The following is a 15276-nucleotide window of genomic DNA, read 5'->3' as shown; positions in this document are numbered from 1 at the left end:
GTGTGACTTCAAATAGAAGTGAGAATGAACAAATGGTCTAAATGATTTTGGTGTACAATTTGATTGTTTGATTATCTCTCTTTCGTTACTCGTGCGGATTAGCGGGTTTTAACGGTACGCAAAACTGTGAGTAGATCTTACTTTTCCCCTTTTGTTACTTTAACTTTTTGGGTGTTTCATGTCATGTTTCATATGATCAGTATACTTTTTTAATAACATGCCAAGTTAAGTGTCATATGTGCTCCTGTTTGTTTCGTATGTTGCATTACTTGTTTCATTCATACGCTATAGGTGTTTACCGCTTTGTGTCATGGATTTCATAGTTTCGTCTTTCGCCTTTTGGGGGCTTGAATCGCATCATTGTTTCGTAGTATCGCTTTTCGCCTTTCGGGACTTGAATCCCATCATTGTTTCATTTATTATGTTTCGTTATGTCATGTTACATTATTTACTTATGGATTGGTTGATTTTCGGATTAATTGATTTATGTCACCTATTACACTTAATATTGCATGTTAAATAATTTTCATTAAATAAAATCAACTAAACGTTGAAAGTTAAATAAACACAGATAAAGATCCATTCAACCAATTATATATGTGTGTGTATATATATAGGGTAAGGATAGTGTAAAAAGGGCCTAAAGTGTGAGAAGTGTATTATAACACTATATATAATACTATATAACACCGTATAACAATATGTAACACCATATAATACCATATAACACTATGTAACACTATATATCATTATATAACAAATATAACACTATACATTTATCATAGACATGCTATCAGACACCCTATAGTGTTATATTTGTTATATAATGATATATATAGTGTTACAAAGTGTTATATGGTATTATATAGTGTTACATATTGTTATACGATGTTTATATGGTGTTATATAGTATTATATGGGATCCTGCGGAAAGTGTGTTTTTCCTAGAAAGTCTAGGAAGCGATCTGGGCCATCCAATGGGTGTGTTTAATGGTTAAGATGAAGTCAATGACAATCTTGTAATTTTTTAGTTTATTTAATTCATTGTTTTAAAAGACTAGGGGCAATTTTGTCAATATATCGTGTTTAAAATCAATTAGATAACCGTCAGTCAAACCCAGTCCCTAATTTCAATCGATTCCCCCCCCCCCTCTCTCTTCAAACCCATCTTAGAAACCCCAATCCCTACCAAAATAACTACAATCATGGAAGAAGATAACTTTAGAAAGGATGGAGAGCACCGGATCAAATTAAAACACTTCTCCATCTCCACCATCTCCGAGTTCATCATCACCATTCAAATACTGTTCGTATCATCTCCGTTTTCTTGACGATGTGTTTTAACAGAAAGCAAATTCATACAGTTGTGTTTTAGCAGCAAGCAGATTCATACAGTTGTGTTTTAACAGCAAGCAGATTCATACAGTTGTGTTTTAGCATTCAGATACAGTTGTGTTTTAACAGCAAGCAGATTCATACAGTTGTGTTTTAACAGCAAGCAGATTCATACAGTTGTGTTTTAGCATTCAGATTCATACAGTTGTGTTTTAACAGCAAGCAGATTCATACAGTTGTGTTTTAACAACAAGCAGATTCATACATTTGTGTTTTAGCATTCAGATTCATACAGTTGTGTTTTAACAGCAAGCAGATTCAAACAGTTGTGTTTTAGCATTCAGATTCATACAGTTGTGTTTTAACAACAAGCAGATTCATACAGTTGTGTTTTAGCATTCAGATTCATATAGTTGTGTTTAACAGCAAGCAGATTCATACAGTTGTGTTTTAGCATTCAGATTCATACAATTGTGTTTTAACAGCAAGCAGATTCATACGTTGTGTTTTACCATCTTTATATTATGGGATCTATAAAAAAATTGACTTTAGCCCTGTAAACTGTTAAAACACAGCACCAAGAACATGCTGATAATTTCCATTAATCTTCTGAACAATGGAATATGCGATTGGTTTAGATTTTGAAAACAAATTATTCAGAAAATCATGGAGAAAAACGGTTACAAAATATGGACATGGATAGTTAATGAAGATAAATTTCAAAAATAAAAATAGAATGTGAAAGTACACAATTGCCCTTCTAGTTAAAAATCTTCAATGCCACATGTCGCATTCTGATTGCTTCATAGACTTTCTGGGAAAAACCCACATTCTACCCAACTCCTACTATATATATATATATATAGGGAGAAGATCATGCGAGAACCACCTCTTATTGTGAGAACCGCGAGAACCAATGTGAACACACCAAAAATGCCTAAAAATAGCTAAAAATCACACAAAAATTTTTTTTTTAATATTTTTTATATAAAAATCGCTACTTTTCGAAGCAAAAAAAATTTTTTAATTTAAAAAAAAAAAAAAAAAATTTTGCCAATAAAAGTAGCGATTTGAGCATAAAAAATATTAAAAAAAAATTTAGATTTTTTTTTTATTTTTTTAGGTTTTTTGAGGGTTTAGTTTTTAGCATTTTAGCTTGGGGGGGGGGGGGGCTTAGGTTTTTTTTAGGTTTTTTTGGGGGTTTTAGTTTTTAGCATTTAGCTTTGGGGGGGGGGGGGGTTAGCTTGGGGGGGGGGGGGTTTAGGTTTTTTTTTTTTTTTTTTTTTGGGGGGGAGGGGTGGAGGTTAGGTTTTTTTTTTTAGGTTTTTTTAGCTATTTTAGGTTGTGTTCACATTGTTTCTCAAGGTTCTCACAATAAGGGTGGTTCTCGCATGAGCCCCTCCATATATATATATATATATATATATATATAGGGGAAGGTTCATTTGAGAAGAAAATTTAATTGAGAAGAAAAAGAACAAAGGGCAATTTTGTAAAACATTAAATAGTTTTTTCACTTATGTCATTTATTATCATTTTTAACTAATTAGTTAATCATAAAGACTACTATCCTCCACCTTAACTTTTTTTTTCCTACACACATCAAAAGTTATCCTACATATTTCGAAATTCATCCTACACGTTGAAATTTATCCTACACAACTCGTAATTTGTCCTACACAACTCGTAATTTATCCTACACTTTAAATTATTTTATATTATTTTTTGAAAAAATATATATTTTGAAGATAAGTTACAAAAAATTTAATGTACTAGTTATTAAAGAGGAAGACTACAAATTAATTACCTATGTAGATTTATCAATGTACCCTTGTAGTAACATTAAATACTTATATTAAATGAAGTAAAATAAAGCATTCTTATTGGTTCAAATTTGTTCTTTTTTCTTCTTACAAAAAATTTTTCTCATTTGAACTCTCCACTATATATATATATATATATATATATATATATATATATATAGGACAATGCTCTATAAAAAACCCTTGAATTTAAGAAAACTTTGCAAACCCAATGCATGGTCTAGATTTTGCCACGTGTCCATAGTAAATATCATATTCTTTTTGTCCTTGAGGGCATTATGGTATTTTCACATCTATCTTAGATATTTTCCCCTATTTGATTTGACAATAATTAATACCCATCACATCCAAATCTACTTTCAAAACCCAAGATTCACCATTCAAAACCTCCATTTTTTCATTAACTTCATCTCTGTGTTTCAAGATCCACCCTTTCAAAACCTCCATTTTCCATTAGCTTCATATCTGTTTCAAGTTCTACCCAAGATCCATTTCCATAAACTTCATTTCGGTTTCAAGATCCACCATTTCAAAACCTCCATTTCAAGATCCCCACTGACGGGAACGTCATTCGCAACGAGTTCCCTACTGACGAGGACAAGAATGATCAAGGTTTTTCATCATTTTTTTTGATGGGTTCGAGTTTTTTTTTTCTTTTTTACACCCCTAATTCAACTTTACATGTTAATTTCTTAAAAGAAATCGAAGAACCAAGATACTGTCGAAGAATCAAGATCCTGTCAATAATAAGTTGGTTTTGATTTTTAATTTTCATTTACTTTGATTTTCGTTCTTCACAATTGGTTTTATTTTTTCCAGAATTAAGAATGTTGCCAAAAGATTAATTATTTTTCAATACCATTGATTATTGTTTCAAAAAAAAAATGACGTTTATAGGTAATAAATTTCAATACTATTGATTTTAGTTTGGTTTTCATTCTTCTGGTGTTTATAAATTTTGATTTTGATTCATGGATTACTTGTTTTGGTTTCAAACTCGTTTGATTTTGATCCATGGATTAGTTGTTTTTGTGTTAAAAATATGTGTTTGTTGGTTTGGGGATTTTTGATCTGAACAGTAACTGTTTTTTTTGGTTTGTTTGCCTTGTTTGGTGCTTTTTGATCTGAATAGTAACTGTTTTTTGTTGGTTAGGTTGCTTTGTTTTGGGCTTTTGATCTGAACAGTAACTGTTTTTGTGCGTTATAGTACAGAAACAGACCCATAACATGTGTTAATCCCCTGTTAGAATGATATATAACGTGTGTTGATTTACAGAAACAGGCCAATAAAGATATTCAATCGACAAGCTGGATGGATGTAGGCGACGCTAATGCGGGGGCATGTGTTAAAAAAAGATATTCAATAGGTCACATTTTTTGGGAAGGAACTCTTCGTTCATTTATAACATGTGTTAGTGGTTCATGCTGTAACAGAACTCCATGATGTAACCTGACATGTGTTCATGTATAACATGTGTTAAGCCCTTGATAGAATGATATATAACATGTGTTAACCTTTGTTAATTTAAAAAGTATGTACAAAGGACAAAAAGAACATGATTACTTCTTTGACCATGTGGATAAATGTAGACCATGTATTTTATTTCATTTGACTAGATTGACATTCGAAATCATTGTGAAATTCTATGAAGCCAAAGATCAACCATTGATTATGTTTTATTAACTAGATCTATGGTTGTCATTTAATTGGTATATTTATAACATTTAAATAAACCAGTAGTTCAAAAGCAAACATCCTGAACCATGGCGCCAACATGGTACAAACACACAAAACTTTTATTTGTAGTTTTCCAAACAGAGATTCCTGCATTTGTTTTCTATTTTGCTGAGTGTACAACAATGACGAAATTACGTAGGGGATGACTGAGTACGAGTGTAAAAGCAGCAACATTTGAGAATGGCACATGGTACACACAAACAAAAATATAACGTGTGTAACATACGTGTTTTCATTAACATGTGTTAAGTTCCCGATATACACGAAATATAACGTGTGTTAACATGTGCAGCCAGCAGGAGGATGGCATGTAAATGTGCAATATGATTAGCGGATCACGTATTGTAACACATTTATAGGTAGCTTGGGAATAAATAAAATGAAACGCCTTATTTATTCCTTCAATGGAAAAATGACTTTCCCCAGTAGTACCAGGGTTAGTTGATGGCTCTTGTGTTAGTGGTTCATGTGTATAACGTGTGTTAACATGTACAGACAGCAGGAAGATGGCACGCAACGTGAAATATGAATAGCGGACCATGTGTGATAACACATGTATAGGTAACTTGGGAATAAATAAAATGAAACGCAGTAATTTTTCCTTCGATGGACAATGACTTCCAGGGGATATTTGGTGGTTCATGTGTTACTGGTACGTGTGTATAAATTCTTAGGTGGTTCATGTGTTACTGGTACGTGTTGTTGAATCCAAAAAATATCATTTTTGTTTCTCTAAGGCCGAATGGATCGCACGATGGAAAAATGACTGCCCCCAATAGTTGGTCAGATACTAACATGTGTTAGTGTACATGTAAGGTCACATTTGTTTTCATTAACATGTGTTACGTTTATGTCAGTGTTTGTTTTCACATTTGTTTTCATTAACATCCGGAACATTTTTAACAACACGTCCTAGATAAAATAATAAGAGTCTCACATTACATATTACTAGTAACCAAGGTTAACACACGTTATATATCGTTCTAACAGTGGCTTAACACAAGTTATACATGAACAGATGTCAGGTTACATCATGGTGTTCTGTTACAGCATGAACCACTAACACATGTTATAAATGAACGAAGAGTTCCTTCCCAAAAAAATGTGATCTATTGAATATCTTTATTTTTAACACATGTCCCCGCATTAACGTCGCCTACATCCATCCAGCTTGTCGATTGAATATCTTTATTGGTCTGTTTCTGTAAAACAACACACGTTATATATCATTCTAACAGGGGATTAACACATGTTATGGGTCTGTTTCTGTACTATAACGCACAAAAACAGTTACTATTCAGATCAAAAGCCCAAAACAAAGCAACCTAACTAACAAAAAACAGTTACTATTCAGATCAAAAAGCACCAAACAAGGTAACCAAACCAACAAAAAAAACAGTTACTGTTCAGATCAAAATCCCCAAACCACCAAACACATTTTTTTAACACAAAAATAACTAATCCATGGATCAAAATCAAACGAGTTTGAAACCAAAACAAGTAATCCATGAATCAAAATCAAAATTTATAAACACCAGAAGAATGAAAACCAAACTAAAATCAATAGTATTGAAATTTATTACCTATAAACGTCATTCTTTTTTTTGAAACAATAATCAATGATATTGAAAAATAATTAATCTTTTGGCAACATTCTTAATTCTGGATAAAATAAAACCAATTGTGAAGAACGAAAATCAAAGTAAATGACAATTAAAAATCAAAACCAACTTATTATTGACAGGATCTTGGTTCTTCGATTCTTCGACAGTATCTTGGTCCAAGTTTTCTATTGAAAATAAATATAACTGAAAGCATATTGAACCAAATTGGAAAATAGTAAATTACCAAGAGCAATTAGACCGAGAGGAGAGAGAGCACCGGAGAAGAAGTCCGGTGAGTTTCGCTGGAGAAGGTGGTTGCTGGTGGTTGTTGTTTATTGAGGAGAGAGAGGGCCGGAGAAGAAGTCCGGTTAGTTTCACCGGAGGAGGTGGTTGCTGGTGCTGGTTGTTTGTTTCTCCTGGAGAAGATGGTTGCTGATGGTGGTTGTTTCTCATGTTTGTTTGTCTTCAAGATTGGGGTAGAGGAAATGAGAAAGAGAAAGAGGTAAGAGAAAGATGAGGAGTGTTATGGTGATTTGATTGCACTGATAGTACTTTCCAATTCAAAAGGTGATTCTTCACTACCCAAAATGCCCTTATAATTGTACCAGCATGGAGTATTTTAATGTTTTAAATGCTAAAAGTTGTCTAAACAAATCATGACCCTTAATCTATTAAGATGAAACAAGATCAATGGACCACATAGAGTTTCCGAAGTTTTTTAAAAAAGATGGAGTTTCTTATAGAGCCCACCCCTATATATATATATATATATATATATATATATGAGATAAATATTAAAAGGTGTGGTATTGTATAAGGATATAATTTCTAGTACTAGTATAAATACAAGGGTATTGGGTTGGATTAATATAAACCAAAATTAGATTCTAGGTAAAAGGTGGTCGGTTGTGGTGCTTCTGTTCACGGGTGGGGTTGCAACGCGGTGGTGTTCGGCTGTGCTATTGGCTATGGCGGCAGGAGGTGGTGTGAAAGTGGTCAGAGATGGTGGTTTTAGGTGATTGTCTAGGCAAACATTAAATATAAAAAATAAAAACAAAACGGTTGCATGGAAAATTACCAAAAAAGAAAAAGAAAAAGAAAAAACGTTGCATGGAAAATTACCAAAATAGCCTCCATTTTAACGTATAGGCAAACAGAAGTTAGTGGGAATGGTGCAAAGAAAAAGTTTGTAAAATACAAGGGGCACACAACGAAAAAAAAAGAAAAAAACAGAGATGCAACCCGGGTTGCATAACGTTTTGCAATTTTATTTAGAGTTAATTACTGTTTTTGGTCCTGTGGTTTGTCAAAAATTATTATTTTAGTCTATTAGTTTAAAAATTGTGATTTAAGTCCCTGTGGTTTCACTTTCGCAACCATTTCAGTCCACCTCGTACCATTTCAGTCTCTGTACTTAACAGAATAATGAATTGAAATTGTTACGAAAGTAAAACCACAGGGACTGAAATGGTTACAAAAGTGAAACTACAGAGACTAAAATTTTAATTTTTAAACTAATGAACTGAAATAGTTATTTTTGACAAACTAGAGACGAAAATAGTAATTAACTCTTTTATTTACAACTTTCTACGGATATTGATCAAAACGGCACCGTTTAGTTGCAGCTAAAAATATCAACATCCCCTATCTATCATCCATCTTGAGGTTTTGAGGTTTTAAGCCTGGTGGGCAAAAGTCTATCATCTCTATCAATTTCAATGGCGTTGCTACAGTTTATGTGCTCCGTAACGCCACTGGCACGTGCAGCAAGGTCACGTGCCATCATCGTTTCCTCTTCCCGCACCGCCGTCACTGTCCCCACCGTCACTAAACCAAAGATTTCTCCACCGGATTCGAACGTGCTTCTGGGTATGTCGGAGGAACAACTTCAACAGCTGGCTCTTGATTTCGGCCAGGTATGTTCATGAAAATTGTTCTAATTTCATTAGTTATATATGATACTACGAGTTTGATATGTTTTTGTTTGAATGAATTAGCAAAGTTATAGAGGCAAACAGTTGCATCATTTGTTGTACAAGAGAAGAGTTAAAGATGTTCAGGAATTTAATCAGGGTGAGTGAGTCCCCTTTTTCAGAAATATATATTGATATTAACCGACATTTGACCGATGTATCACCGATTTTCCTGATGATATCGGTACCTTTCTTCGTAGTTCTAGCATTCGTCTTTCTTCTTATTGCTGCTATTATTCTTTTAAGTCTTAATGAGTTCCTACTTGCTACAATTGTTAGGGGCTGTTTGTTTACCTCTTAATGGTTCAGACCTCTTACTGGTTCAGCACTTAATGGTTCAGACTGTTTGTTTCACGACCAGATGTCTGAATGGTTCAGACATTTGCCTCTGAATGGTTAAGATTTATACAGAGCCTGAATGGTTAAGACCTCTAATCTGAATTGGTCAGACATTTGCCTCTGAACGGTTAAGCATTATACAGGCTCTTAATGGTTCAGACTTCTTGCTGGTTCAGCACTTAATGGTTCAGACCTTTTACTGGTTCAGCACTTAACCATTCAGATGTTGCCAAACAGCCCCTTAGTGTTTTGCAAGTTGCAAAAGGTTAATTTGTTAATGGTACCAGAGTATGTATACTGAATTGTTAGTGCTTATATATATTTTTTATATATATATATCCTATAGGCTTTTAGCATCCCTTACCCAAAATATAGTTATAAATAAGGTTTATATATGATTTAATGTATTAATCGCTTAAATGTACAACCATTTTAGCAACATGTATAACACTTTAAAGCACAAAAACACCTTCTGTACAAAAGCGCGCACCTTAGTGGGATTTTTTCCAAAAAAAGAACTTGCTTTTTGTGCGCTTTTTGTACAGAGCTCGCCTTATATCACACAAGGCGCAACTCTTTGCGCCTAGGGTCGCTTTGCGCTTAAGCGCGCTTTTTTAACCAAGATCCCACCGCGATTACCGATATCTCAAATATCGGTTGTTGGCCGATATCCGATTTTTTACCGCATTAACTGCTTAGCTGGAATTTAAGAGCACATACGATGGATCCTTGCCCGCGTTATTGGGAAAAAAGTTAGATTTTATCTATTTTCAATCTAATGTTTGAATATTTTTGTTAAATGTAAAAGTGCCTCTGGCATTCAGAACCGAACTCCAAGAAGCCGGTTGGGTGGTTGGACGATCATCTGTGCATAGTTCTGCTACTTCAACTGACGGCACTATCAAGGTTAATGATCTTTCTTTTCCTTAAACCTTAATCAAACCTAAATTCCATTTGATTGCATCTAAAACGCTTCGGTGTTTGAATTACACTTCAGTTGCTGATGAAACTGGAAGATAATCGACTGGTGGAAACTGTTGGCATACCGGTAACAGATGATAAAGGCTCGGTTCGCCTCACAGCTTGTGTTTCGTCACAGGTGATCTTTCATTCTTTCTTCTAAAGGATAACTATCCCGCTTTCATTCTTATGGTTCTTGTTAATTTAAAAGATATCTTGATTTGATTACTCAGGTCGGCTGCCCGTTACGTTGCTCGTTTTGTGCTACTGGAAAAGGAGGTTTCGCTAGAAACCTTAAAGCGCACGAGATTGTGGAGCAGGTTTTGATAACCAACGAAGCGAATGAAAATTTTTTAAGATGATAATAAGAGTAAATTACGTTTTTGGCCCCTGTGGTTATATAACTTTTACTATATTAACCCAAAATAAGAATTTTTAACATATCTGCCCCCATGGTCTCTATAACTATAACCATTTTGGCCCCCATGATCTCTAGACTTAGGGGCCAAAATGGTTAGTTATAGAGACCATGGGGGCAGATATGTTAAAAATTCTTATTTTGGGCTAATATAGTAAAAGTGATATAACCACAGGGGCCAAAAACGTAATTTACTCTGATAATAATATATAGTATATGGTTTTTGATTTACTGTTTTATGTGTAGGTGTTGGCGATAGAGGAGGTATTTAACAATCGGGTTACGAATGTGGTATTCATGGGAATGGGTGAACCGATGTTGAATCTCAAAGAGGTTCTTGCTGCTCACCGATGCTTGAACAAGGTTCGCTTTAAACATTATCACTTGCATAATTTCCCTTTTTTAATGTATCTTTTCTTGAAAAGAGTTTTTTATGATAATTCTTTCCTTTCATGTTTGTTTATTTATATTTTTAAGAGTTAATTGCCCGGATGGTCCCTGTGGTTTCACGTTTTTTCACGTTTAGTCCCCACCTTTTGGAAATAGCAGGTATGCTCCCTATGGTTTGTCATTTTGTTACTCGGATAGTCCCCTGACATTTACTCCGGGGACTATCCGAGTAACAAAATGACAAATCATAGGGAGCATACCTGCTATTTCCAAACTAACTGACATCTACTCAGGGGACTATCCGAGTAACAAAATAACAAACCATAGGGAGCATACCTGCTATTTTCAAAAGGTGGGGACTAAATGTGAAAAAACGTGAAACCACAGGGACCATCCGGGCAATTAACTCTATTTTTAAGGTAAAAATGATGTTAGGCCATGAGCCTATGTGTCATGTTAACAAATGTGTGTTGTGTTTCGGATTGAAGGATGTACAAATAGGACAAAGGATGATGACCATTTCTACTGTCGGAGTCCCGAACACTATCAAGAAGCTAGCTTCTCACAAACTTCAGTCTACGTTGGCTCTTAGGTATGCACCATACTCTCATCGTCTCATTTGTTGACATTTTGATTCTTGGTTTAAAAAAGCGTGCCTAAGCGCGAGGCGACCTCGAGCGCAAAGAGCCGCGCCTTGAGTGACACAAACATGAAGCGCATGTGAGGCGTTTTTTTGGCAAAAATTTGGCATGAGGCGCAGGTGAGGTGCGCGCCTCATTTACATGGTCTTTTTTGTGCAGCAGAATGTTGTACAACAGGCTTTTTAGGCTGTACATGTAGGTCTTTTACATGTTAAAAACATATATAAAGCTTATTTATAGCTAAATTTTGGGTACGGGACGCTAGAAACCTATCATCATCATCATACTCAGTAAATCCCACCAATAGCAAAGCTAACGTAGGGTCTGAGGAGGGTAAGATGTAGACAATCTTACCTCTATCCCATAGGAATAGAGAAGCTGCTTTCAGTGAGACCCCCGACTCGATAGTAGTTTTGCATCAAGCCTTGGACATAAGGCACATAACACTCAGCAATTAAGACAAAGGCCGATTAGTGCACGCACTCCCTTGTCTTTCGGCTATCAACGCCGCCACATGATTAACCATCCCCCTCTTTTGATGTTATTTTCACGAAATTAGTAAAATCACGTTAAAATTAGTGCACTTTCACTTTTGCCCCCGAGCGCCCACACATATATACATTATATGCACATACCGCAAGCGGGGCGTAATATCTAAATATATATTATATAATCACTCTGCGCCTCGCGTACGAAAAGTTCACCGCTTTTGCGCGCTTTGCGCCTCGGTTTTAGACCTTGTCGCCTCAGTGCGCTTCTTTCTTTTTATAACCAAGTTTTGACTTCTCAGTCCGAGTATTTTTTTTATTTATTTATTTATTTTTTTAACTTAAAGAGCTATATTGGGCAATGGATTTTGGATTATTTGACTGTTCTAAAAAATATATGGTGTCAGTATCGGAAATTCTCGTAGATATACTGCATATCAAATAACAGTCATCAAGTTTGTAATAATCGATAAGTTGGATTTCACTTAAAAAGTCAACATATTGACTTTAAATATATATATGTACTTCAGCCTTCATGCTCCTAATCAGAAACTGCGGGAAAAGATTGTGCCGAGTGCGAAAGCGTACCCTCTGGAGGCGATAATGAAGGACTGTAGGGACTATTTCCATGAAACTAGCAGACGGGTATCCTTCGAGTACACGCTATTAGGTACGTGTTCACTTATGCTGTCAAAAAAACATTTTTAAGATGAAACTAAGTCAACCTGTTTTGACAGCTGGAGTCAATGATGACGTGGAGCATGCAAAAGAACTTGCAGAGTTACTTCATCAATGGGGACCTGGATATCATGTGAACCTCATCCCGTTTAATCCGATAGATGGCACTGAGTATAAGCGTCCTTACAGAAAAGCGGTATACATTTCTTTAATTATTTATTTTCCGATACTGCAAAATTTTCCCTTTTCTTAAGAAAGGAATAAAGTTTGATTTTTTGATTCCAGTTATATAATTTCGGTTATGTACTTAAGTTAATTATAGAGTAAAGTACACAGATGGTCCCTGTGGTTAACCAAAACATTGGATTTAGTCCCTCGCTTTTTTAAAAGTACACGGGTGGTCCATGTGGTTTGCACTTGGGTTTTAGCATGTCTAAGTTAGGGACTAAATGTGTTACAAAGTGCAAACCACAGGGACCATCCATGTACTTTTGGAAAAAGCTGGAGACTATATGCGTTACAAAGTACAAACCACATGGACCATCCGTGTACGTTTGGAAATCTAGGGACTAAATCCAAAATTTTGGTTAACTACAAGACCACCCGTGTACTTTACTGTTTATTGATTATAAATTATAGAGTTAATTACTGTTTTCGTCCCTGTGGTTTGTCAAAAGTCACTATTTCAGTCCATTAGTTTAAAAATTGCGATTTCAGTCCCTGTGGTCTCACTTTCGTAACCATTTCAGTCCACCTCGCAACCATTTCAGTCCCTGTACTTAACATAATAAATGGATTGAAATGGTTACGAAAGTGAAACCACAGGGACTGAAATGGTTACGAAAGTGAGACCACAGGGACTGAAATCGCAATTTTTAAACTAATGGACTGAAATAGTGATTTTTGACACACCACAGGGACGAAAACAGTAATTAACTCTAAATTATACTTGCAGATCAATATGTTTCAATCTATGTTAGAATCCCGTAAAATAACGGTTAGTGTACGCCAAACACGAGGGCTAGATGCAAGTGCGGCTTGTGGGCAGCTAAGAAACGAATTCCAGAAAGTTCCATTAGCCGCACCCTCCAACGATGACATCCAACCTGAACCGGAACTTGAACCAGAACCAGAGGCTGCAGTTGCTTGCTGATAAGTTAGAACAGTTTCAGGCAGTTATTGACTCGCTCCACTCAGATTTTTCATAATGTATACCCACATATACTTTCATGGCTCGTGTAACCGATCAAAGGGTCTAAACCGGTTTCGGTAGGTGGGTTAACCAGGGTCTGCCTGCTTGAACAAGAAATGCAGGGTGAATGGGAGTTAAGCACGAATCTGGTATGGTGATTAGTGATTAATATGCAAATAGGAAGTACTCGAGTCGTATTAGGGTGTCGTTTGTTTTTTAATAGTTTACTTGTTTTGTTGCTAATTTGTATGCTCTTTTGTCATTGTACTTCAGTTTTGTTTTATTATATAAAATGTCCAAACATAAATTATCTATCTATGAAATATGATAAATTTGTTTGTTGTTTATCAAACCGGTATAGTTTTGGCCAGTAGCTTTGCTATTGGTGAGATTTTAGTGGGTATTATTGTCGTTTTTGTTATAAAACCCGTGTTGATCATATTGGTATAAGAATAAGTGGCGATGATTGTTTAGACGTTTTGTAAAAGGTACATTTTGTAAAAGCTAAGTGCATGGTTGAATTGGTAGACCATGGTCACTTGCCATTTAGCTAATGGTTGAATCGGTAGACCATCCCGTGGACCTCCTACCAAGCATCAGCGTCCATTTAACCCGATATGCATGTTAGAAAGTTAGTTACACTGAATGAGTCTTGCTTTTAATAAAACAAGGAGTTAACAGTTTAAATAAACGTTCCGTAATTGTTATCAAACCACATTTTCACATCAAACATGCATGCCAACTTCAATCATAAATAAACATCAATTCGTGAAACAAACTTCACCGTTAACTGCTTGGCACAAGACCAAAAACGCTTATACCGATATAAGACTCCATTCATAGCTCCTACGCCGTCACGCTCATCATTTAAGAGATTTAATCGTTTAAGATAGCATGCATATCGGTCCATAATAATAAAAATTGTAAAAGTGGGCATCTAGAGGGAAGCACCCCTTCTAATTGAGTGTAAAAGAGGAGTTGGAGAGGGGGTTAACATGACATACTATGATTGGCTTTGATGAGAGTTTACCACTTACCTAATGGGGAGCACTTCTCTCACCGTTGGCTATCAAAAGTTCTTCCGTTAACTTCTTCCTTTTTCCTCATTTAATTAGAATATATTATGCCATGAGATTATACGCTTCATTTTATGGCATACTACTAGTTTAAAAGAGAAAAATGCCCGGATAGTCCCTGTGGTTTCGCCTTTTTTCACCTATAGTCCCCAACTTTCTAAAATTACCTGAATAGTCCCCAACTTTTCATTTTTTGTTCCCGGATAGTCTCTGGGTCTAACTTCAGTTTGTTTTCTCTGTTAATAGGGTGTGAGATGACAAAAATACCCTTTCCTTAAAAGGCCAAACCATAGGGACTATCCGGGCATCTTCTTCATTTTTATTTATAAAACCCCACCACCACACTTCATCTTCAACCTCCACCCACCATCAGCCTCCTCCACCCTCCACCATAAGGACTATCCGGGCACCGGTTCACATTCGGCATCATCCGGTCAAGCCCGTTTCAATGATACTGCCTTTGACGAGCTCATTTATGAAGATATGAATTGGAGACTAAAATATGATCTCGTGAAACATCTTGAAGGACTAGATTTACCATATCTATTGGTGGATTTCGACGACAAGTAGTAATCTCATTTTCCTAGTTTTTAAAAATGTATTTTCCTTATTTTGTGTAAT

General features: G+C 35.4%; 1 protein-coding gene across 1 annotated transcript; it reads left to right on the top strand.

Moving 5' to 3' along the window:
• Positions 1–8149: 8149 nt before the first annotated feature.
• Positions 8150–13926, top strand: LOC110922567 (probable dual-specificity RNA methyltransferase RlmN). The gene is made up of 10 exons (XM_022166852.2): positions 8150–8416; positions 8498–8573; positions 9621–9718; positions 9810–9911; positions 10006–10092; positions 10437–10553; positions 11069–11172; positions 12240–12379; positions 12447–12583; positions 13343–13926. The coding sequence occupies exons 1-10, from the start codon at positions 8219–8221 to the stop codon at positions 13538–13540; spliced, it is 1257 nt and encodes a 418-aa protein (XP_022022544.1). The 5' UTR covers positions 8150–8218; the 3' UTR covers positions 13541–13926.
• The last annotated feature ends 1350 nt before the right edge of the window (positions 13927–15276 follow it).

This window comes from Helianthus annuus, chromosome 15 (assembly GCF_002127325.2).
Source record: "Helianthus annuus cultivar XRQ/B chromosome 15, HanXRQr2.0-SUNRISE, whole genome shotgun sequence".
Classification (NCBI taxonomy): domain Eukaryota; kingdom Viridiplantae; phylum Streptophyta; class Magnoliopsida; order Asterales; family Asteraceae; genus Helianthus; species Helianthus annuus.
Note: the sequence above shows the minus strand (reverse complement) of the source record. Positions and strands in the feature narration are given on the sequence as shown.